Source organism: Staurois parvus, unplaced genomic scaffold, assembly GCF_062004578.1.
Source record: "Staurois parvus isolate SC_StPar_1 unplaced genomic scaffold, SC_StPar_1.0 ptg000175l, whole genome shotgun sequence".
In the NCBI taxonomy this organism is placed as follows: domain Eukaryota; kingdom Metazoa; phylum Chordata; class Amphibia; order Anura; family Ranidae; genus Staurois; species Staurois parvus.
Window position 1 is genome coordinate 2,622,501 of NW_028317971.1, and position 19,950 is coordinate 2,642,450.

At 39.9% G+C, this 19,950-nt stretch overlaps 1 protein-coding gene across 1 annotated transcript in view; it reads right to left on the reverse strand.

Moving 5' to 3' along the window:
• EXOC4 (exocyst complex component 4) overlaps window positions 1-19,950 on the reverse strand; it is a 634,255-nt gene that overhangs the window by 179,458 nt on the left and 434,847 nt on the right. The window contains exon 12 of the mRNA XM_089676875.1: window positions 11,057-11,193. Coding sequence (XP_089533001.1) covers window positions 11,057-11,193 — 137 coding nt within the window. The remainder of the gene's footprint in view (window positions 1-11,056; window positions 11,194-19,950) is intronic.

Below are 19,950 nucleotides of genomic sequence, written 5' to 3' on the forward strand. Positions count from 1 at the left end.
AAAATCTAACTTTTGTTGACATATTATAAGAATGTCTAATCTGTAATTTGATGCCTTTTGGAGATTTTTTCCATCTTTCCCTGGCTTCTTTATGCACATTAATACAAATTTTTAGCTGGGGTGCCCAAACTTTCGATCCCCTCTGTGTGTATATATATATACACACACATACACATACATACATACATGCACACACACACACTATTGGAAAAGTTTCAGAACATCCCCGTTGTATAAATGTACTCTGAAATTATAGCACAGAATAAACAATTAAAAATAAAAACAAAGCAATAGAATCGTTGTATTTACCTAGGTTTTATAAAACGTTGGTCAACAGCGTCACTGCATAAATTTTGTTATGTCTATATATGGTAAAGGACATCATCCAGAAACCCCACCCTTTGCTTATATTGCAGCAGTGGGGACCAGGAGATGACATTCAGCAAAAGTCAAGCGACATGTTCATTTTTTCTTTTTCTAGTCGGCGGCCATTGGGCATTGTGATTGATGCGGATCTGAAAGGCTAGACAACATAATTGGCGGTGGATTTACATCATGGGACATTTTTCTTTAGTAAGGGGATGTGTTAAACAGTTTGTGTGTTTATTTACCAGTGACTTTTTTGTGAAGCAGTAGGTGTATTGTGATCGTCAGGCTCAGGAGACTTGTGAGGGTTGGTGTTTGATAACCTGTAAGAGTTCCCGCAAAGTAATGTCTGCATTTAAAAACTGTAGATAGGAGGAAGACAATATTGGTAGCGTAAGAAGCCAAAATAAATGATCAAAGCCTTCTTGTTTAAGAGGAGGGTAATTGTCAGGAGTAATGCAGTTATACAGTTTATAGTACAATTCCCCCAAAATCTTAGCTTGAGGAAAATAAGTTGGAGTACCATCCAATTGGAATAGCCTGGAAAGGAGTGAGGGCTTATTGGCCAGCACCCTATGGCATTTGTTAGAACATTTTTAAAATTTTTGTTTGGCTCATAAAAGTGACTTAGCAAGTTTGTGCATCTCTAACGCCTTTAGTTGATCTCTAATCTGAGTAATCGTCTGAAGATGGGTCATATATACACATTGAAAGCTCCAGTCCTTGCAATAGCCCATTGCTTCAAAAAGGAAATAAAGTCAAAATGAATAAAAATTACATTTTGAAGAATAGGAATTTTATGAAATAACCTAGGCAACAGTGCAATGGACATTTTGCATTCATTACCAGTAACTATATTTAATGGTGTTCATTAGTGGTGTGAGCTTGCTGCACAGTTTACAGAATAGCTCAAATAGTAAAAAAACAATACAGGATATATATTTTTATAATCTATTTAAAAAACATTTTGGGCTGCAAGAAGGCATGGTTGATAAACCACTAACAACTATGAAAACAATGCCCACAAAATAAAGAAAAAAATGATTTTGCATTTTAATAACAAGAATGTAATATAATAAAACGGGCCACTCATTTGAAAAAAATGCTCATAGAATAAAGCATAGCTTGGCTAAATAGGTTAATCATTAGCATTAACAATTATTTTATAATTTCTACTAATTAATTTTACTTTTTTTTTTTTACATAAACGAGAATTAAATATGTGTCTCTTTGTTTTGCATATTCTCAAAACAGTTGAACAAATAGCTTAACAGGGGGATGGAATGTGTTTTTATGACTGAAACTCTAATTGACTGCTTAGCAAAAATAACCCTACATCACGTACATTATAATGAACAAATGTGATTATTCTGGCAAATAAAGTGCATGCTAACCTCAATATATTTTTGAAAAAAGATTATACTGCCAATCTGTATGTTCCACAATACAAACATAGTATGCATTTAGTAGCCACAGAAACTCTGATGTGTATTATCCAAAAATATGTTCAATCACAGAAGGGCAGAGTGATTGTTGAAAATCAAGGGCATCAGCCAATGACATCCAATCATAAATAGGCAATCAAAATCAATGTATGCAAAATCAAAATAATAAAAAACTAGAAAAGCTACAATTTCTGGGGAAATTGTGTGAAGTGTTCTTTCCTCCACCAGTAGTCTACAACTTGAGTGGGCGAAGTAACTGGTTGGAGTGGCTGGAGTAACTGTGAAAAGGTTTTGTCAGCTCCCACTCTAGTTTTGAACATTCCGCCATTTATTCCTATGGGACCAATTTCACCACAAAAACGCCAATATTCCGTGAACCATTCGGCGAAACGTTCCACAAAGTAATAGCACACCAATCGGGAACAATCCGCACGCTTCGGTATATTACGGTCTATGTAGTGTAAAAACTGTGGGAGGAGTTAGGGTGGAAAATTTGGCTATAATAATAAGAATATATATGTGAGATAACAGTAAGTGGTATTGCCATGCAAGATCACTTAAATATGAAAAGAATATTTGGCCATTTCAAATAAATCACCGATTAAATTTGATTTAGGCTAGTATAATATAAATCATAGCATTTAATTCAATGTGAAAAAAATATCTCTGGTGTTTTTTTTTCAACTGAGCTTTTTAGAGAGATAAACATATAACAAGAGCCATGTACAACAAATGCTGTGATTTGTAGAGAGCACATTTTCCACATGAGGAGATAAACGGGTGAGGACTGATTATCATGTCAGGCAGAGTGAAGCTTGCGTTCTCCATATTCTATTAGCGCCGCAGCTTGCCACACACTTAGTTAATCCAATCATCAAAGATATCACCAATAATTTGTTTTCTAGTTTTACATTTGAAAATGCACTAACACCACTAACTTTTAATTTCACTCAGAGCCCTTTGAGAACCAGAGGCTACAAGAAGCAGGACTCGCCTGAGTTAACATTTTAGCTACACTGCTATTCATCCAGAACACAAACTACAAAATATAGATTGGCCGTACCATGTGCATGTGTAATTGCTTTTTCCTAGTATCAAGCATGTGAAACTAATTAAGACCCGCAGGCCTTAAGCGATACAGTAAACACCAAATCCATTTTAAGATATCAAGATTTAGCCGTGTTGAAGTCAATATGTGATACAGACATTAAATGAGTATTTAAGAGTAAGAAAAATAATGAACTTACATAAATCAATGTATTTGCCTTCTGTTTAGAAATAAAAGGAATATAAGGCTAAGCAATGCATAAGAATATTTAAGATTGTGTGTTTTTATATGTTTATGATACAAGTGTCACCAACCGAACTAAAACCTGAACCCTTTCTTACGCAGCCCAGGGTCTGTAAGTTGGGGGGGGGGTTGGGTTCAGGAAGAATTGGCCAATCACTTAACCACTGATAGATTGTCACAGTGGTTATATGATTGGTAGCAGACCCCACCAGTTCCCTATTATTAGTATGGGTCGAGAGCTGTCTTTGGCAACTCAATCAATGTGTTAAGAGTGTGCAGTTAGTGCACTCTCAGCACAGAAAGCTGTGCTGCTCATGGATGCATATGTGTGGCATGAGGTCAGTTAAGCCCATCCTCTTTACCGCCACACATATGCCTTATGTGGGCAACAAGAGGTTAATAAATACTGCAAATACCACCAAAAAAAGGCCTTATTCGGAATTAGGCTGGCTATGTATAACGCAAGTAAAAGATTAGCTTAATAAAAAAAATATATATTATCAATGTTTACAGTGGAATTATCATCAAATATTTTTTTTATGTTAATAGCACATGTGCTAAGTCATTTAGAAGTGTAACAGCTACAGGTATACATGACCTCCTACAGAGATCACAGTACATACCAACAATACCGTCATCTGCTTTCCTCGTGAGAAGGACAGAACCATCTTTGTTCAGGCATTCTCCAAGGTAAATAGAAACTTTCAGGACTAAAGCTGACTTCACACTGCCGCACTGAGGTTTGACCGCAGCACAGGTGCAGCACGGGTATACATGCAGTTTTTGTGTCAGTTACCTGTGGTTTACCATTGACTTTCTATTATGTACTGCATTTTTAGCACCTTTTCTGAAAAAGCACCAAAGATGCAGCATGCAGGACTTTTGGGGTGCTTTCAGAAAATGTGCAAACAACACGGCACATATTAGAAAGTCTATAGGAAATGTGCGGGTAGCCTGCTAAAAACCTGTGGGTACACACGTGCTGCAGCCATACTGCAGCATGGCAGTGTGAAAGTGGCCTAAGTTGCTGGCTCAAAGAGGACACAATCATTTTATTATTATACAGGACTTATATAGCACCAACAGTTTGCGCAGCACTTTACAATGTAAAGGGAGACAGTACAGCTACAATACAATCAAAAGGATTAACAGGGTCCAAGTCATAAGGGCTTACAATCTAATAGGGTGGGGCAAGTGGTACAAAAGGTTATAACTGAGGGGAGATGAGCTGATGAAAGTGATAAATGTCTATTCGGAGGTGATAGGCCTCCCTGAAGATATGAGTTTTTCAGGGATCGCCTAAAGGCAGGAAGAGTAGGGGATAGCTGGAAAGATTGAGGCAGAGAGTTCCAGAGGATGGGAGAGGCTCCTAGAAACGAGCATGGGAGGATGAGACAAGGGAGCTTGAGAGCAGGAGATCATGAGAGAGGTGGTAGACACTGAGAGGTTTTTAAGGTAAATGGTCTTGGCAGCAGCATTCTTGATAGACTGGAGAGGGAATAGCCTACGGAGAGGTAGGCCTATGAGTTGCAATAGTCAAGGCGGGAGATAACAAAGGAGTGAACAAGTAGCTTGGTGGTTTCATTTGTTAAAAGGGGGCAAATTTTAGAGGTGTTACGCAGGTGAAGCCAACAAGCTTTTGACAGAGATTGGATTTGGGGGCCGAAAGACAGGTCAGAGTCAAGGATTACACCAAGTACCCTGGCTTGAGGGGAGGGATGATAGTTGTATTATTGATCTTGATGGAAATGTCATGTAGGAGTGCACAAGGGGGAGGGAATATTATCCGCTCGGTTTTAGAGAGATTTAGTTTAAGAAAGTGGTGCGACATCCATGCTGATATGTCACTTAGTAAGTTAATAATGTGAGAGGAGACTGAAGGAGTGATGTGAGAAGTAGAGATATATTTGTGTGGTATTTGAAGCCACAGGAGGTTATCAGGTCACCAAGAGAGGAGGTGTAGATAAGAGAAGAGAAGGGGTCCAAGAACACAGCCTTGGGGGACCCCTACAGAAAGAGAAAGTGGAGAGGAGGAGACAAAGTCAGACAGTTAGGTCCATATATATTTGGACACAGGTACAATTTTACTTTTTTTCAGGTATTTACCAAAACATATTCAAGCTATAATTATATAATGGATATGGGCTAAAACTGCACATTCATGTTTAATTTGAGAATTTGTACATCCAAATTGGAGGAAGGGTTTAGGAATTACAGCTCTTAAAGTGTAGCCATCCCCCCTTTTCAAGGGACCAAAAGTAATTGGACAATTGAATCAAAAGCTGTTTCATGCCCAGGTGTGGGCTACTCCTTAGTTATTTCTTCATTAATTAAGCAGATAAAAGGTCTGGAGTTGATTCTAAGTGTGGTATTTGCATTTGAAATCTATTGCTGTGAACCTACATCATGAGTTCAAAGGAGCTTTCCATGCAAGTGAAACAGGCCATTGTAAGGCTTCAAAAATAAAACAAATCCATCAGAGAGATAGCAGCAACATTAGGAGTGGCCAAATCAATAGTTTGGTACATTCTGAGGAAAGAAGAATGCATTGGTGACCTCAGCAACATAAAAAGGCATGGACGTCCATGGGAGACAATAGTGGTAGATGGTCGCAGGATCCTCTCTATGGTAAAGAAAAACCTATTCACAACATCCACACAAGTGAATGACAATGATACGCCCATCTCTTGGAGAGTGTCCAAGTCTACAATCAAGAGAAGACTTCACAAAAGCAAATACAGAGGGTTCACCACAAGGTGCAAACCATTCATAAGCCTGAAGAATAGAAAACCCAGATTAGACTTTGCCAAAAAACATCTAGAAAAACCAGACCAGTTCTGGAAAAGTATTCTTTGGATGGTGAAACTAAGATTAGTCTGTACCAGAATGAAGGGAAGAAAAAAGTGTGGAGAAAGCTTGGAATAGCGATAGTGACCTGCCGAATTTCGATTCATTTATGGGCATAGTTGGTTTACATAAATTGATCTACCAATTGACTTCTGTACAACTACCCTGATGGATTTTTGCTGCTCTACCAGCCATAGCTGGCAGCGCTGATCAGTGTATTCTGACAGCAGGGAAGTCTCCCCTGCTGTCAGAATACAATAGCTCAGCAAGGATAATTCTCCCATCAACCTCAAATGTGTGGATGGGAGATTCAAGTCATTTTTGTTCGTTCAACTTACTGGCTAAATGAAAAAAATTACTCATCTATGACCAGCCTTACAGTGATACCCAATGGTTGTGTTTTCAACTCTTTTTGCAAGTCTATGAATCAGTCAACATACATGGCTATGCTATCTTGAGTAGGGAGGAAGATAATCTACCTTCCAGAACAAGCAGAGAAAAACGTGAAAATTGCATCATAAATTACTTTAAAGGAAAACCGCAATAATAAACAAAACTTCGTGAAAAAACTTTATAATTTCTCTTAAAGTGTTTTTTTTTTTTTTTAACTTCATGCATTCTATGCATGAAGGTTAAAAAAAACTTTCTCTGTGCAGCATCCCCCTCAGCCCCCCCTAATACTCACCTAAGCCCCCGCCAGATCCAGGAATGGATCCCGGGACTCCCTCTGCACTTTGGGTGAGACAGTAGCAGGAGCTATTGGCTCCCACTGCTGTCAATCACAGCCAATGAGAAGAGAGAGGGGGTCGGTGCCAAGACGCAACACCGTGTATGAATGGACATATGCAGCAGCTTCTGGGAAGTGTGCATGCTCGGGTGCCCCCATAGCAAGCTGCTTGCTGTGGGGACACCTGACAGGAGTGAGAGGCGAGGTGTGCCAGCATTTAAAAAAAATATAAGCCTTAAGAATCACTTTAAGGCAAGCTTATTTAAAATCAAAACCAAAAATGTAACATATTGTAGCTTGCCAGATGAGATGGTTGTATTAGTTTTTTTCAGGCTTTTATTTTACCTTTATATTTACCTGGTAATCTTGCAAAAAAAATTTACAGGTGTATTTATGAAAAAGATTTGCAGAGCTATTCATTCTTTGAAACTGCATGTGCATTCATACAGTGTGAATTGTGGGGAAAATCAAATGGTATTATGCTAATTTCTATCCAAGTTGAATTCTATTAATTTATTCAAAATAGAGTGAATCAGAAAAATACTGCAATACCTGCACAGTACAAATGCAGTTTCAGAGGACAAATGATCTTTTTTTTATAAATACACCCCTTACTGTCATTGGGCGACTATGCTTACTCCTCCACTGAATCTGTGGAGGGATCCATGATTGCCACTCAGGCTGGACTCAAACATCTCCTTTGTTCATCTCCATGACATTGGGGATGAGGAGATTAGTAGTTACAGAAGGAAAATATGATTGTTTTATGCTTTCAGTTCAACTCACAGAGAGTGAAATGGACATAGCATTTCTGGCAAGATCAATGGGTTTTTACTGTACTTGGTGAAAAATTTCTTAGCGTGAAAAAATACACATCTCAGCACTGATAAGCTCCAGCATATAAAATGTTTCTTGTTGGGTTATCCTATAATAAAGGATTGCTGTCTACACATTATCAGAAAAGTTTGCACATGAACTATTTTAGTACCAAGCTTTTTTGAGTCTTCCAATGTTATCAGCTGTAATGCCTATTAAATGTGTTGGCCTTGGACCCTTTGTTTCTAGGGTAAGTTTTACAAAAAAGCATTGTTGCCCAAATGCCAGGGGCATGAGAGGTGACTGATGTGTCATTTCTCTAGGTCAAAGGAACAAAGTCACAAGATATTCTGCTGAGAGCAAGGTAAAAACTCGTTTATGGAATGAAACGTTTTTATGACATCTAGTAACCTCACATTAGGAGATACGTCTAAGTTAGAAATCCTTAAGTCTGGGGGAGATGAGAAGTGGTTTTATGGTAGATAAAAAGTGACTTTTCAGATAACGAATATGGTGGTTGAACATGACTCTGTTATCCTCGCAGAACCTTTCTGCTAGCTTCTCCTGTGGTGGGTGTGGTGCAGCCCACCATTGGACAGCTTCCAGAAAATTGGTTTGTAAGGCGGAGGTCCGGGAGAGACCAGTAGAAGCCCCCTTTGGGCCAAAGGACGCTCTGATGCTGGGATTTTTGCCAAGGCTATATGGGTCATCGGCTGGTCGTGCCTACAGCTTCCCCGTGACCACATGGGCAGTTTGATTCCGATGGGATTAGTTCCTCCCAGCTTCTAACATAGCTTTGGTAATGTATTAATTCTTTGCTGTGACGCTGTCAAATGATGTGTCTATTTCATGCTGTAATGCTCACACTCTTACTGGTGTGTGTTATTATGCAGATTGTGATGACTATAAGATACAGTGAGGAACAAAAGTATTTGAACACCCTGCGATTTTGCAAGTTCTCCCACTTCGAAATCATGGAGGGTTCTGAAATTCACATTGTAGGTGCATTCCCACTCTGAGAGACAGAATTTAAAAAAAAATTCAGGAAATCACATTGTATGATTTTTAAAGAATTTATTTGTCTTGCACTGCTGAACATAAGTATTTGAACACCTGAGAAAATCAGTGTTAATATTTGGTACAGAAGCTTTTGTTTGCAATTACAGAGATCAAACGTTTCCTGTAGTTCTTGACCAAATCTGCACACACTGCAACAGGGATTTTGGCCCACTCCTCCACACAGATCTACTCTAGATCTGTCAGGTTTCGGGGCTGTCGCTGACCAACACGGAGTTTCAGCTCCCTCCAAAGATGTTCTATTGGATTTAGGTCTGGAGACTGGCTAGGCCACTCCAGAACCTTGATATGCTTCTTATGGAGCCACTCCTTGGTTATCCTGGCTGTGTGCTTCGGGTTGTTGTCATGTTGGAAGACCCAGCCACGACCCATCGTCAATGCTCTGACTGAGGGAAGGAGGTTGTTGCTCAAAATTTCACAATAAATGGCCCAATTCATCCTCTCCGTAATACAGTGCAGTCGTCCTGTCCCCTTTGCAGAAAAGCACCCCCAAAGCATGATGTTAGCACCCCCATGCTTCACAGTAGGGATGGTGTTCTTGGGATGCAACTCATCCTTCTTTTTCCTCCAAACACGACGAGTGAAGTTTAGACCAAAAAGTTTTACTTTGGTCTCATCTGACCACATGACTTTCTCCCATGCCTCCTCTGGATCATCCAGATGGTCATTGGCAAACTTCAGACGGGCCTGGACATGTGATGACTTGAGCAGGGGAACCTTCCGTGCAATGCATGATTTAAAACCATGACGGCGTAGTGTTCTACCGACAGTGACCTTTGAAACTGTGGTCCCAGCTCTCTTCATGTCATTGACCAGCTGCTCCCTTGTAGTTCTGGGCTGATTCCTCACCTTTCTTATCATCAGTCATACCCCACGAGGTGAGATAATGCATGGAGCCCCAGTCCGAGGGAGACTTTACAGTCGTCTTAGCCTCTTCCATTTTCTAACAATTGCTCCAACAGTTGATCTATTTTCACCAAGCTGCTTGGCAATTGCCCCGTAGCCGTTTCCAGCGTTGTGGAGGTCCACAATTTTGTCTCTGGTGTCTTTTGACAGCTCTTTGGTTTTGCCCGTGGTAATAGTTGGCGTCTGACTGACTGTGGGGTGAACAAGTGTCTTTAAAGAGCTCAGACAGGTGCTACTAAGTTAGATTAATGAGTGGAGTAGAGGTGGATTTTTTAAAGACACAGTAATAGGTCTTTGGGAGCCAGAATTCTTGCTGTTTCTAAGGTGTTCAAATACTTATGTTCAGCAGTGCAAGACAAATAAATTCTTTAAAAATCATACAATGTGATTTCCTGAATTTTTTTTTAAATTCTGTCTCTCATTGTGGGAATGCATCTACAATGTGAATTTCAGACCCCTCCATGATTTCTAAGTAGGAGAACTTGCAAAATTGCAAGGTGTTCAAATACTTCTGTTCCTCACTGTATATCCTCCTGTGTGTCGTGTGATAATAAAAGTGGAGGTTTTGACAGTGCAAGAATATTGCAGTTGGATTCTGTTATTTCTTGGAGTGCCGGGTGAATGCTATGATGTGCCAGGGCAGGTGTTCATTTGGTAGATGGTCTTTCACATGCGTATTGGTTTAAATGCTGATTAAAAGGTACCTGCATCACTACATGTTGATTATGTGTGGGTACATGACCATTACTGGTGGTATTTGAACATAGAATGTTCAATTATCTTACATTGGGTATTGTTTATATGCGGCATTGCAAAAGCAGACAGTAGTGGAGGACAATGCAACAAATAAAGTGAAAATAAACTTCTGCGCTTTAACCTCTTGTATATCAGCACTGTTTACTGTAAAAATGTAAAGAAAACAAAGTTTAAAACATTGTGAAACACTTAAAACAATGCATAAATGTATTGGTCCTACTGCACTTAGAGGCGCTCCTTCCTTTGCTTTTATCTTCCATGTTCTTCAAAGTCTGCATCAGCTCTTGGAACAGCTTGCCCTAGTGACTGACCTTTCTTTGGACCTTTTTGGACTCCTTATCATCATCATCATTATAATTATTATTGATTGTTTCCAAGAGGAACTCTGTCTTTGCGCCTACCATTCTTCCCCTCTTTTACATCTAAAACCCCCCTCCCTCAAGACTGACAATGCTGCTACCCAGTGGTGTTTCTGTTGCTTCTTTATCTGGAGTGAAGGCACCCTAAGACAGGAAGTGTATAACTGACTAGATCATTGGATTAAAACAGAGGGAAAACTAATACAGCCACTACATCTAATGATTGGTAAGCTGCAATATATTACAATTGGTTTTGGGTTTAATACCACTTTAAGCAACATAACTGTTCTTCTTTGCAATAGACTTTAGATCATATAACCATGAAGTAAAAACACTAAAACATCAAAGCATGGGAATGATAAAATGAAAGGCATTGTTGGTGTACTCTACTTGTATCACCCATCAATTTGAATCATTTTGTAATCCAGTGGAAGGGGGAAAGGCGGTTGCATATGAAGTAAAGTACCTGAATGCTGCCATGCAGGTGTCCTTATACTCCTGAAGTTTCACACACACCATGTTCATGAACTGATCTGAGTAAGCACTTAGGTCCCGCATAAGATTCATTAGATCTTGAATGCTTTTCTCCACAATCACAGTACTCTGGAAGACAAAAAAATTACTAGGTTAGATCAACAAAAAATTGTTTAGGATTAAGATAACTTGGTTTGTAAAGACCAGTGAGGTGCCTATTTTCTTACGACTGTTCTCTATCTGTTGTTATTTTGTTATGACATTTCTAAATATTAGGATGTGTATGTAAAAACTATACTGAACCACAAAATCTAAGTTTCCCATAAGCATTACTGCATTTCTTCGGATTCACAAGATTCTCTTAAACCCTATTATATCTCATTCTAACGTCTTTCAATATAATTGATTCTTCTTTCTGCTTGTGAGTTATGTGTTCACTTGTCCAATAATTCTATCACTCCGGCTGACAAACATCATACTTACATCCATAAATTTCTACCTAACCTGTCAAGAAATTGCATTAAGCCTTCCCAGTACATCTTTTATCCTTCATGAATACAGTACATAGAAGGCCTTTTTTATATGTGAGAAATGTTTGGCTGAAGAAAGCAGTTCCTGTGGCAGATGTTTTTGTATGACAGTAGATTGTAAGCACATATATGGTACAGAAAAATTGAAATGTTAATGATTTGATGGAATTGTAGGAACATCTATGAAGGTGATGCTAAGCAACATGTAGGAATACATATACAATACAGATTTATTATTATTATACAGTGTTTATATAGCGCCAAAAGGTTTGCTCAGCGCTGTACATTAAAGTGGGGGGACAGTACATGAGACAATACAGTAACAATACAATACACGGTGGGTACAAGGGCCCTGCTCTTTCGAGCTTACAATCTAGGAGGGAGGAGGTAGAGGTACAGGAGGAAGTGGCTGTGGGGGATGGAGTGGTAGGAGGAGAACGGCTGTTAGGTGAGGGTGGGGTAGGCTTCCCTGAAGAGATGGGTTTTCAGGGTGCGCCTGAAGGTGAGGAGGGTAGGTGACAGTCTTATGGATTGGGGTAGGGTGTTCCAGAGGATGGGGGAAGTCCTGGAGAAGTCCTGCAGTCGGGCGTGGGAGGAGACCAGGGAGCTAGAGAGTAGGAGGTCTTGTGAGGAGCGAAGGGCATGGGTAAGGTGGTATTTGGGTATCAGGTCAGTGAGGTAGTTTGGGGCAACGTTATGAATGGCTTTGTATGTCAGAGTTAGTAATTTGAATTTAATGCGTTGGGCAATCGGGAGCCAGTGAAGGGATTGGCAGAGGGGGGTGGTAGAAGTGGAGCGTTTGGTGAGGTGGAGGAGTCTAGCCGCTGAGTTCAGGATAGACTGGAGCGGGGATAGCGTGTGTTGGGGTAGGCCGGTGAGAAGGGAGTTGCAGTAGTCTAGGCGTGAGATAATAAGGGAGTGTACGAGTGTACGATTTAGAACACATTCAATAATGTAGGCCAAAGCAGCGAAGTGTGCACAGGCTGTCATACTTACTCCATGTGCTCATTGGAAATGTTAAAATCTGCCTTTTTGCCACTGGTGAACTGCAGATACGATTGTATAAACAGCAGTGCATGAGTTAAAAGGACAAGTTCACCTTTTACAAAAAATAATAAATGCACATTTTTTTGCAGGTGAAAAAATTTGCATTTACTATATATTTTTTTTAGGAGTCTGGAAAGCATTGCACCAGCGATCAGCAGATCACTGGTGCCATGCAGGACTCTTGCAGACTGTCAGTGTAAGCTGTTTGCATGTACCTCATATGGGCATGCAGTTACAGAATGTCAGGAAGACTCAATGAATTACTAGAGTGCTCAACAACGCTGTGGTAGTTCATTGAGAACTATAAGCCGACAGCCGCATGAATGTCGATATCTGAAATGAATTAATTCACAGAACAATGTGAATGAATGACGTGACCACGTGGGCTCTTTTCAAAAAGCGATAGCTGGTATAGTGAACTTTTCCCCGAACTGCTGTCACACAGAGGTAGCGGATTGCTGAGAGGCTGCAGAAGCTGGAACATGTTACATGTTTCACCCTAAAAATAAATGGAACATGCAACATGTTCCCAAAGGTGAACTTAGCCTTGAAGCTGGTTCTACAGCTGGTTCATTTTTGTAACATTCAATTGACTTTTTAATAGTTCAAGTGCACCTAAAGGCAAAACTTTTTTTGGCTTTGGATAGAGTAGAGTAGGATTAGAACACCTGTCATTTTCTATTGCTATCTGTACCCCAGTTAGCGAGATTCACCCTCTCTATTTGTTCTATTTACTGTTATCATCGAAAGTGAAAGTAAAAGAAAATCACAAATTTTGGTTTAATACCAGAACAATAATAGGAGGGGAAATCTTCCAATGGGGACCCTGGTGACACACAGCGATTACCTCACTTTATGGGGATTTTCTCTCACTTCCTGTTTTGTCTATGGGACAGGAAGAGAGGGAAAATCTCCCCAATGGGACACAGATGGGGGAAAAAAAAAACCTAACGTGGCTTTATAACCCTCTTTTACTCTATCCAAAATGTAAAAAAACCCCAAAAAAACAAAAACCTAAAAGGGATTTAAAGCCATCCTTTACAAAAATGTGAATAAAATGCCTTTAGTTAAACTTTAATGGGGTCATATGTCACATCATTGAACATTTTCAATCGGAGTATCAAAAAATACAGATCAAAAAAGGAACAGGATGGAATTTTTTTTTCTCTTGAACAAAATGCTAACAGTATAGTGTGACATCATAATGCTACACCAATACCAAAATTGAGACCAATATAGAGAAAATCATGAAATAAATTTTCAAAAACTCTCTTAAAATACTCTCAGTGCAACTACTGACAAAAGTAAAAGTTCAGAAATATATAGAGTGAAAAGTTCATGAATAGCAAATACCTCCAATGCTAGTGGATTTACTAAAACTGGTGCAGCTGTGCATGGCAGCCAATAAGCTTCTAACTTCAGCTTGTTCAATTAGGCTTTTGCAAAACTAGAAAAAAAAAAAACTGGAAGCTGATTGGGTTCTATTCAGAGCTGCACCAGATTTGGCACTCTCCAGTTTTAGTAAATCTACCCCTAAGTGTACCACAGCCTGAGGATGATCCTTCACCACCACCATAGGTAAATGTTACCAAATAGTAAGACCTCTTTGTTACATGGAGGTCAAATGCACTTGTCACAGAAACATGGGTAAACAGGTAGCTGGCAATGGATTGTCCTCAGCTGGGATCCACCTCTTGATCACTCCAAGATATTCAATGTGCCATATATCTCAATAGAAAATAAACCGCACATAGTACAGTAATGTAAAATGATCCAGACTTATTAAATCTCAGGAAAACCAGTTTCCTGCTTCCCCTGAAGAACTAATTTGTGACAAAAACGTGTAAGATGGGGGACACTATCTGACATCATCATGCATGCTACCTGGACAGCAGGATATATTGTTTTCTTTTTCTGTCGCTCTGTGAGTATTCTGTGTTTAATAAATTCATATAATTTTACAGTACAATACTATGTGTGGTTTATTTTCTTTTGGATTGTGGATATTCATTTGAGCAGCTGTCTATATTTTTCTTTTAAACACATTGGGAATCTGAATACGTTTTGACATTAGCGCAAAGTTCATGTGGGTTAACAAAATTTTAACAGTGAATGAGGTTTACGTGCAGGAAATTCTGTTCATTCCAGCATCAAATTCTAAAAGCAAACAAAATTTTGAAGTACATAACATTCATCAATTCTCTGATGGCATTATTAAATGCAAGGATGAGATTTTTCTTACAAATGTTCCTGCCAAAATCTACCAGTTTATAGTAAGCTTTAGTTTTTTGTGTTTAAAACACATACATTGAAAACGATGGATATTGGCTGTGCATACATAAGGAAACAAGGCAGATAATAAGCAGCTTAAGGTATAACTAAAGGCAAAACGTATTTTAAAAATTTGGATAGACTGGTGATGGGGACTGTTGGGCTTTTACTGCTGTTTCTGTCCCTGTTCATTATATCTAACTGTACTGATCATACAGTTAGGTCCATATATATTTGGACAGAGGCACGATTTTCATACCTTTGGCTCTGTATACCACCAGAATAAATTAAAATGAAACATTCCAAATGCATTTGAAGTGCAGACTTTCAGCTTTAATTCAAGGGGTTAAAGCTGAAAGTCTGCACTTCAAATTCATTTGGAATGTTTCGTTTTAATTTATTCTGCATTTATCCTTGCATTCAGGGGCTCAAATGTAATTGACAAATGAATATAATCATAAATAAAATGTTCATTTTTAATATTTTGTTGAGAATGACTGCCTGAAGGCTGGAACCCATGGAAATTACCAAAGACTTTTTCATTCCTCTCTGATGCTTTGCAGGCTCTAACTGCAGCTGTCTTCAGTTCTTTGTTTGTGGGTCTTTCTGACTTTAGTTTTGCCTTCAACAAGTGAAATTCATGCTCAATTGGGTTGAGATCAGGTGATTGACTCGGCCATTGCAGAATATTCCACTTCTCCTTCAAAGCTCCTGGGTTGCTTTTGCAGTGTGTTTTGGATCATTGTCCATCTGTACTGTGAAACACCGTCCAATCAACTTTGCTGCATTTGGTTGAATATGGGCTGACTGTATATCTCTAAACACTGCAGAATTCATCCGGCTGCTTCTGTCACTTCATCAATAAACACCAATGACCCAGTGCCACTGGAAGCCATGCATGCCCATGCCATCACACTGCCTCCACTATGTTTTACAGATGACGTTGTGTGCTTTGGACCATGAGCTATTCCAAGCCTTCTCCAAACTTTTTTCTTCCCGTCATTCTGGTACAGATTAATCTTAGTTTCATCCATCCAAAGAATGCTTTTCCAGAACTGGTCTGGCTTTTTTAGATATTTTTTGGCAAAGTCTAATCTGGCTTTTCTATTCTTCAGGCTTATAAATGTTTTTCACCTTGTGGTGAACCCTCTGTATTTGCTTTTGTGAAGTCTTCTCTTGATTGTAGACTTTGACAATGATACACCCACCTCCTGGAGAGTGTCCTTCACTTGTCTGGATGTTGTGAATGGGTTTTTCTTTACCATAGAGAGGATCCTGCGATCATCCACCGCTGTTGTCTCCCATGGACATCCATGCCTTTTTATGTTGCTGAGCTCACCAGTGCGTTCTTCTTTCTTTCTTCAATGTACCAAACTATTGATTTGGCCACTCCTAATGTTGCTGCTATATCTTTGGTGGATTTGTTTCATTTTTGAAGCAATGGCTTGTTTCACTTGCATGGAACTCATGATGTACGTTCACAGCAATAGATTCCAAATGCAAATACCACACTTAGAATCAACTCCAGACCTTTTACCTGCTTAATTGATGAAGAAATAACGAAGAAGTAGCCCACACCTGGGCATGAAACAGCTTTTGATTCAACTGTCCAATTACTTTTGGTCCCTTGAAAAAGGGGGGGTGGCTACTCTTATGTCAGGGCAGGAGCGGTGGAATGGGCAGGCAGGCCTAATGGTAGGGTCACGCAGCGACTGACAACAGCCGCCACTCACAGACCAGAGTCCCTCAGGGCGCAGAGTCTAAGCCCCAGGCTGCCCTTCACCAGGGCCCCTGATGGCGGGGATGGACTTGACGCAGCCTGAGACCAGGTCACGGCCCCCGAGCAACCCCAGCTGCGGTAACGACTGCCGCCAATGGCGCACAGCTGGTGGGAGCCAGATGGAAAACGTATAGCGTGGTCGGACAGACCGGGTCGATAACAACGGAGCAAACAGTACAAGACGGTAAACAAGAATACTCAGGTCACAGGCCAGGTTCAGCAACTGGAGGTCAGGTAATGGGATAAAGCAGAGAATAGTCTTGTCCAAGCCAAGTTGGTTACCAGGAGAGCAACGAGAACAGAACAAGAGCTTGCTGCAAAGGAACATACAGGACACAAATGCAAAGAGCAACTGCAGACAGCAGGCTTAAATGTGATCAGCCACACCCTTCTGGAGGAGGAGCTGCAGAGGCCTGAAAGCATAAAGGCTCCCACCATGCTTTGCAGGAACTTAAGATGGATGCCAGCACATGGAGCAACACAATCTCTGAGGAAAGGTAGGACCTTGACATCTTAACAGCTGTAATTCCTAAACCCTTCCTCCAATTTGGATGTACATACCCTCAAATTAAACCTGAGAGTGCACTTTCAGCCCATATCCATTATATAAACTATAGCTTGAATATGTTTTGGTAAATACCTGAAAAAAAATAAAATTGTGCCTGTGTCCAAATATATATGGACCTAACTGTAAATTTGATTAGGATGGAAAGTGGGCACAAATCTAACTATTTAAATTGCCACTAAAACAGTATTAGCAGTAAAGTAAAACTTGTTCCTGTGCTATTTGTCTAAAGCTGGCCATACACTAATCAAAAACAGGCTGGTTCAGCTGGAACCAGTCGGATTTTGATCTCGGCAGGAAGGGGGGGGGGGGATTCTCCATCACCTTGCTTGCATGGCTGGAGGAATCGGTAAGCTGGGCTGAACGAAAAAAAAAAATGATAGATAGCTGTACTAACACAAGTGATGTGAATACAGCAATCTACTCTACTGAGCTATTGTGTTCCCCCACAGGACATAATGATCAGAGCTCACAGCCATTGCCTGCAAGTGCTGATCGGACGCTGGTCTGCTACTGATTTTCCAGCAGACCCATTCAACAGAAGCAATAAGTCTGGCCAGCTTCTGTGGGACAGGCTGCTGTACAGACTGGCCGAATGTTGGCTGGATTCTGTTGAACTGGCCTTTAGAGGGGATTTCCTTCACATTGGAAAGATACCCTATCACTTACTGTTGAGTATATAACAAGAGAAGAGAAATTTCCCATATGAGACACATATGGCACTATATCTAAAATTAAGAAAAAAAAAATAGGGATTAGAAATACTTTAAAGTGGAACTCCAGGCACGTAAACTCCAATGTCCCAGCACTATGCAAACCTCAGATTTCACTCACTGGCTTTGGAGAACTAGGGATGCAAAAGAACCCTCTGATGCACATCAACAATTAATAGCTCATCTACTGTATATTTCTGCTTCTGAGCCATACCCTTGCCTGTTTACCACTTCAGCAATTCACACATCCTCCCCCAGGGCACCAAATGGTAAATTGAACAGAAGACAAAATGCACGATGGGAGCTTGTCCTTGGAGTATATTTTTAGGTATTTTTTTTAAAGGAATTTTAAATAATTACAGCAATTCTAATAGTGGGTGATTACTATTTTTATGGATACTTTCACTTTGTGGTTAGAGTGTTTCTTTATTACTGTGTGCTGCTGTGAAGGAGATAACCGAAGGTTGAAATCAAAACAGGCTCATACGTACAGTACTTATGCCAGCAGTATGTAATACATTTTAGGATTTTGCAATGAATAAATACCTAAATTACACACTGTGTTTTGGACTTACTTATTTAAAACTGATCCACTTATTGTGTGTGCAAATCCTTGCTGACTCCAATGCAAAAAAAACAAACAAACAAACAATAAATGCACATTTTTTTCCCCTGCCAATATATGATTTTTTTAATCCTAAAAGGTGGACCTAGACTTCAACCTCTAATCCAGCCAGGTCAGATGTTATTCTCTTCAAAGCTCTGCGGGTGGTCCCTTGATGTCATCACGTACAGTGCAACCCTGCACTGTACAAGAAGGAAGGACAGGTGGAACCTTAAGTGCCCTATAGGAAAGGCATCATGAGACCCATTGCATGTGTCGAGGAAGCCTGGCACTGCAGGGACTAGATGTAAAGAAGAAGTACAGCCAAAGCTAGTTTGGCTGCACTTCTCCTGTGGATCACAGGAGTGCAGTTCATTCTGCACTCTTGTGACCTGTTTTCAGCTGGCAACAGACTGACGTCAGCTGTTGGCTGACGTCACTCAGTTGGTCCAGGCTGGGGAAAGATCCCAACTTCAAATTTGGGATCCACCCCAGAGTCTGGAGTGGAACCTGGCTCAGCCTCTCAGCGATGCACTGAAAGTCTGAGCCAGCCGCTCCCTCCTCCTCCACATCCCCACACTCCAGTGAGCGCTGGGGGGGGGCCTTGCAACATGGGGGGAAGGGGGGGCATTGCAGGAGTACAATTTGCTTAAATACGAGAGTTCAGCTTTAAATATACAAGATAATACTGATAGTAAAAAAAAGATGAATAAGCCAGAATGAGATCATTACAACCATTTTTGACAACCACATAGCCTCAGCACAATCATGTAAATATTCTGCATTACAAATGAGAAACATAGCATTCCTGCAATACATAATGATTTCCCAGAATACCTTTAATGCCAAGTCAATAACCAGACACAAAAGTAAAAATACAAATAAAAGCAAATCGCAGTCATTGTAAATGATATCTCATAGCAATGCTGAGCCTAGCTACAACCAGAAACCGGAAAACAATGCTGACAAAAAGTAACTTTCATAGAGAAAACATCATTAAAACTAGCAAATGTTTGTCTCAATGTTGCTACATCATACTTGAAACTTGTCTTCTGAGACCCTATTCTTATTTAATGATGCCTATGGTTTTGCAGAATACAGGGTACATCTAAACAATAGGTGTTATGTTGTCACTGTTTATTATGATTTTAAACACTGTCCTGTACCTGGTTGGAAAGTATTAGTAATACAAGCTGCAACATCTGAAATATACACCTAGGTATGAAGATATAGAAAAAAAAAATAGTTAAAAAATACAGTATATTTCTAAATAGCAAAATTGTAATTAAAATGTTACTAAACCTGCAACAGTAAAATCAGTCTGTATATGCAGTAAAGCATGCTTGTTATACTCACTGTGGAACCTAAGGGTTAAT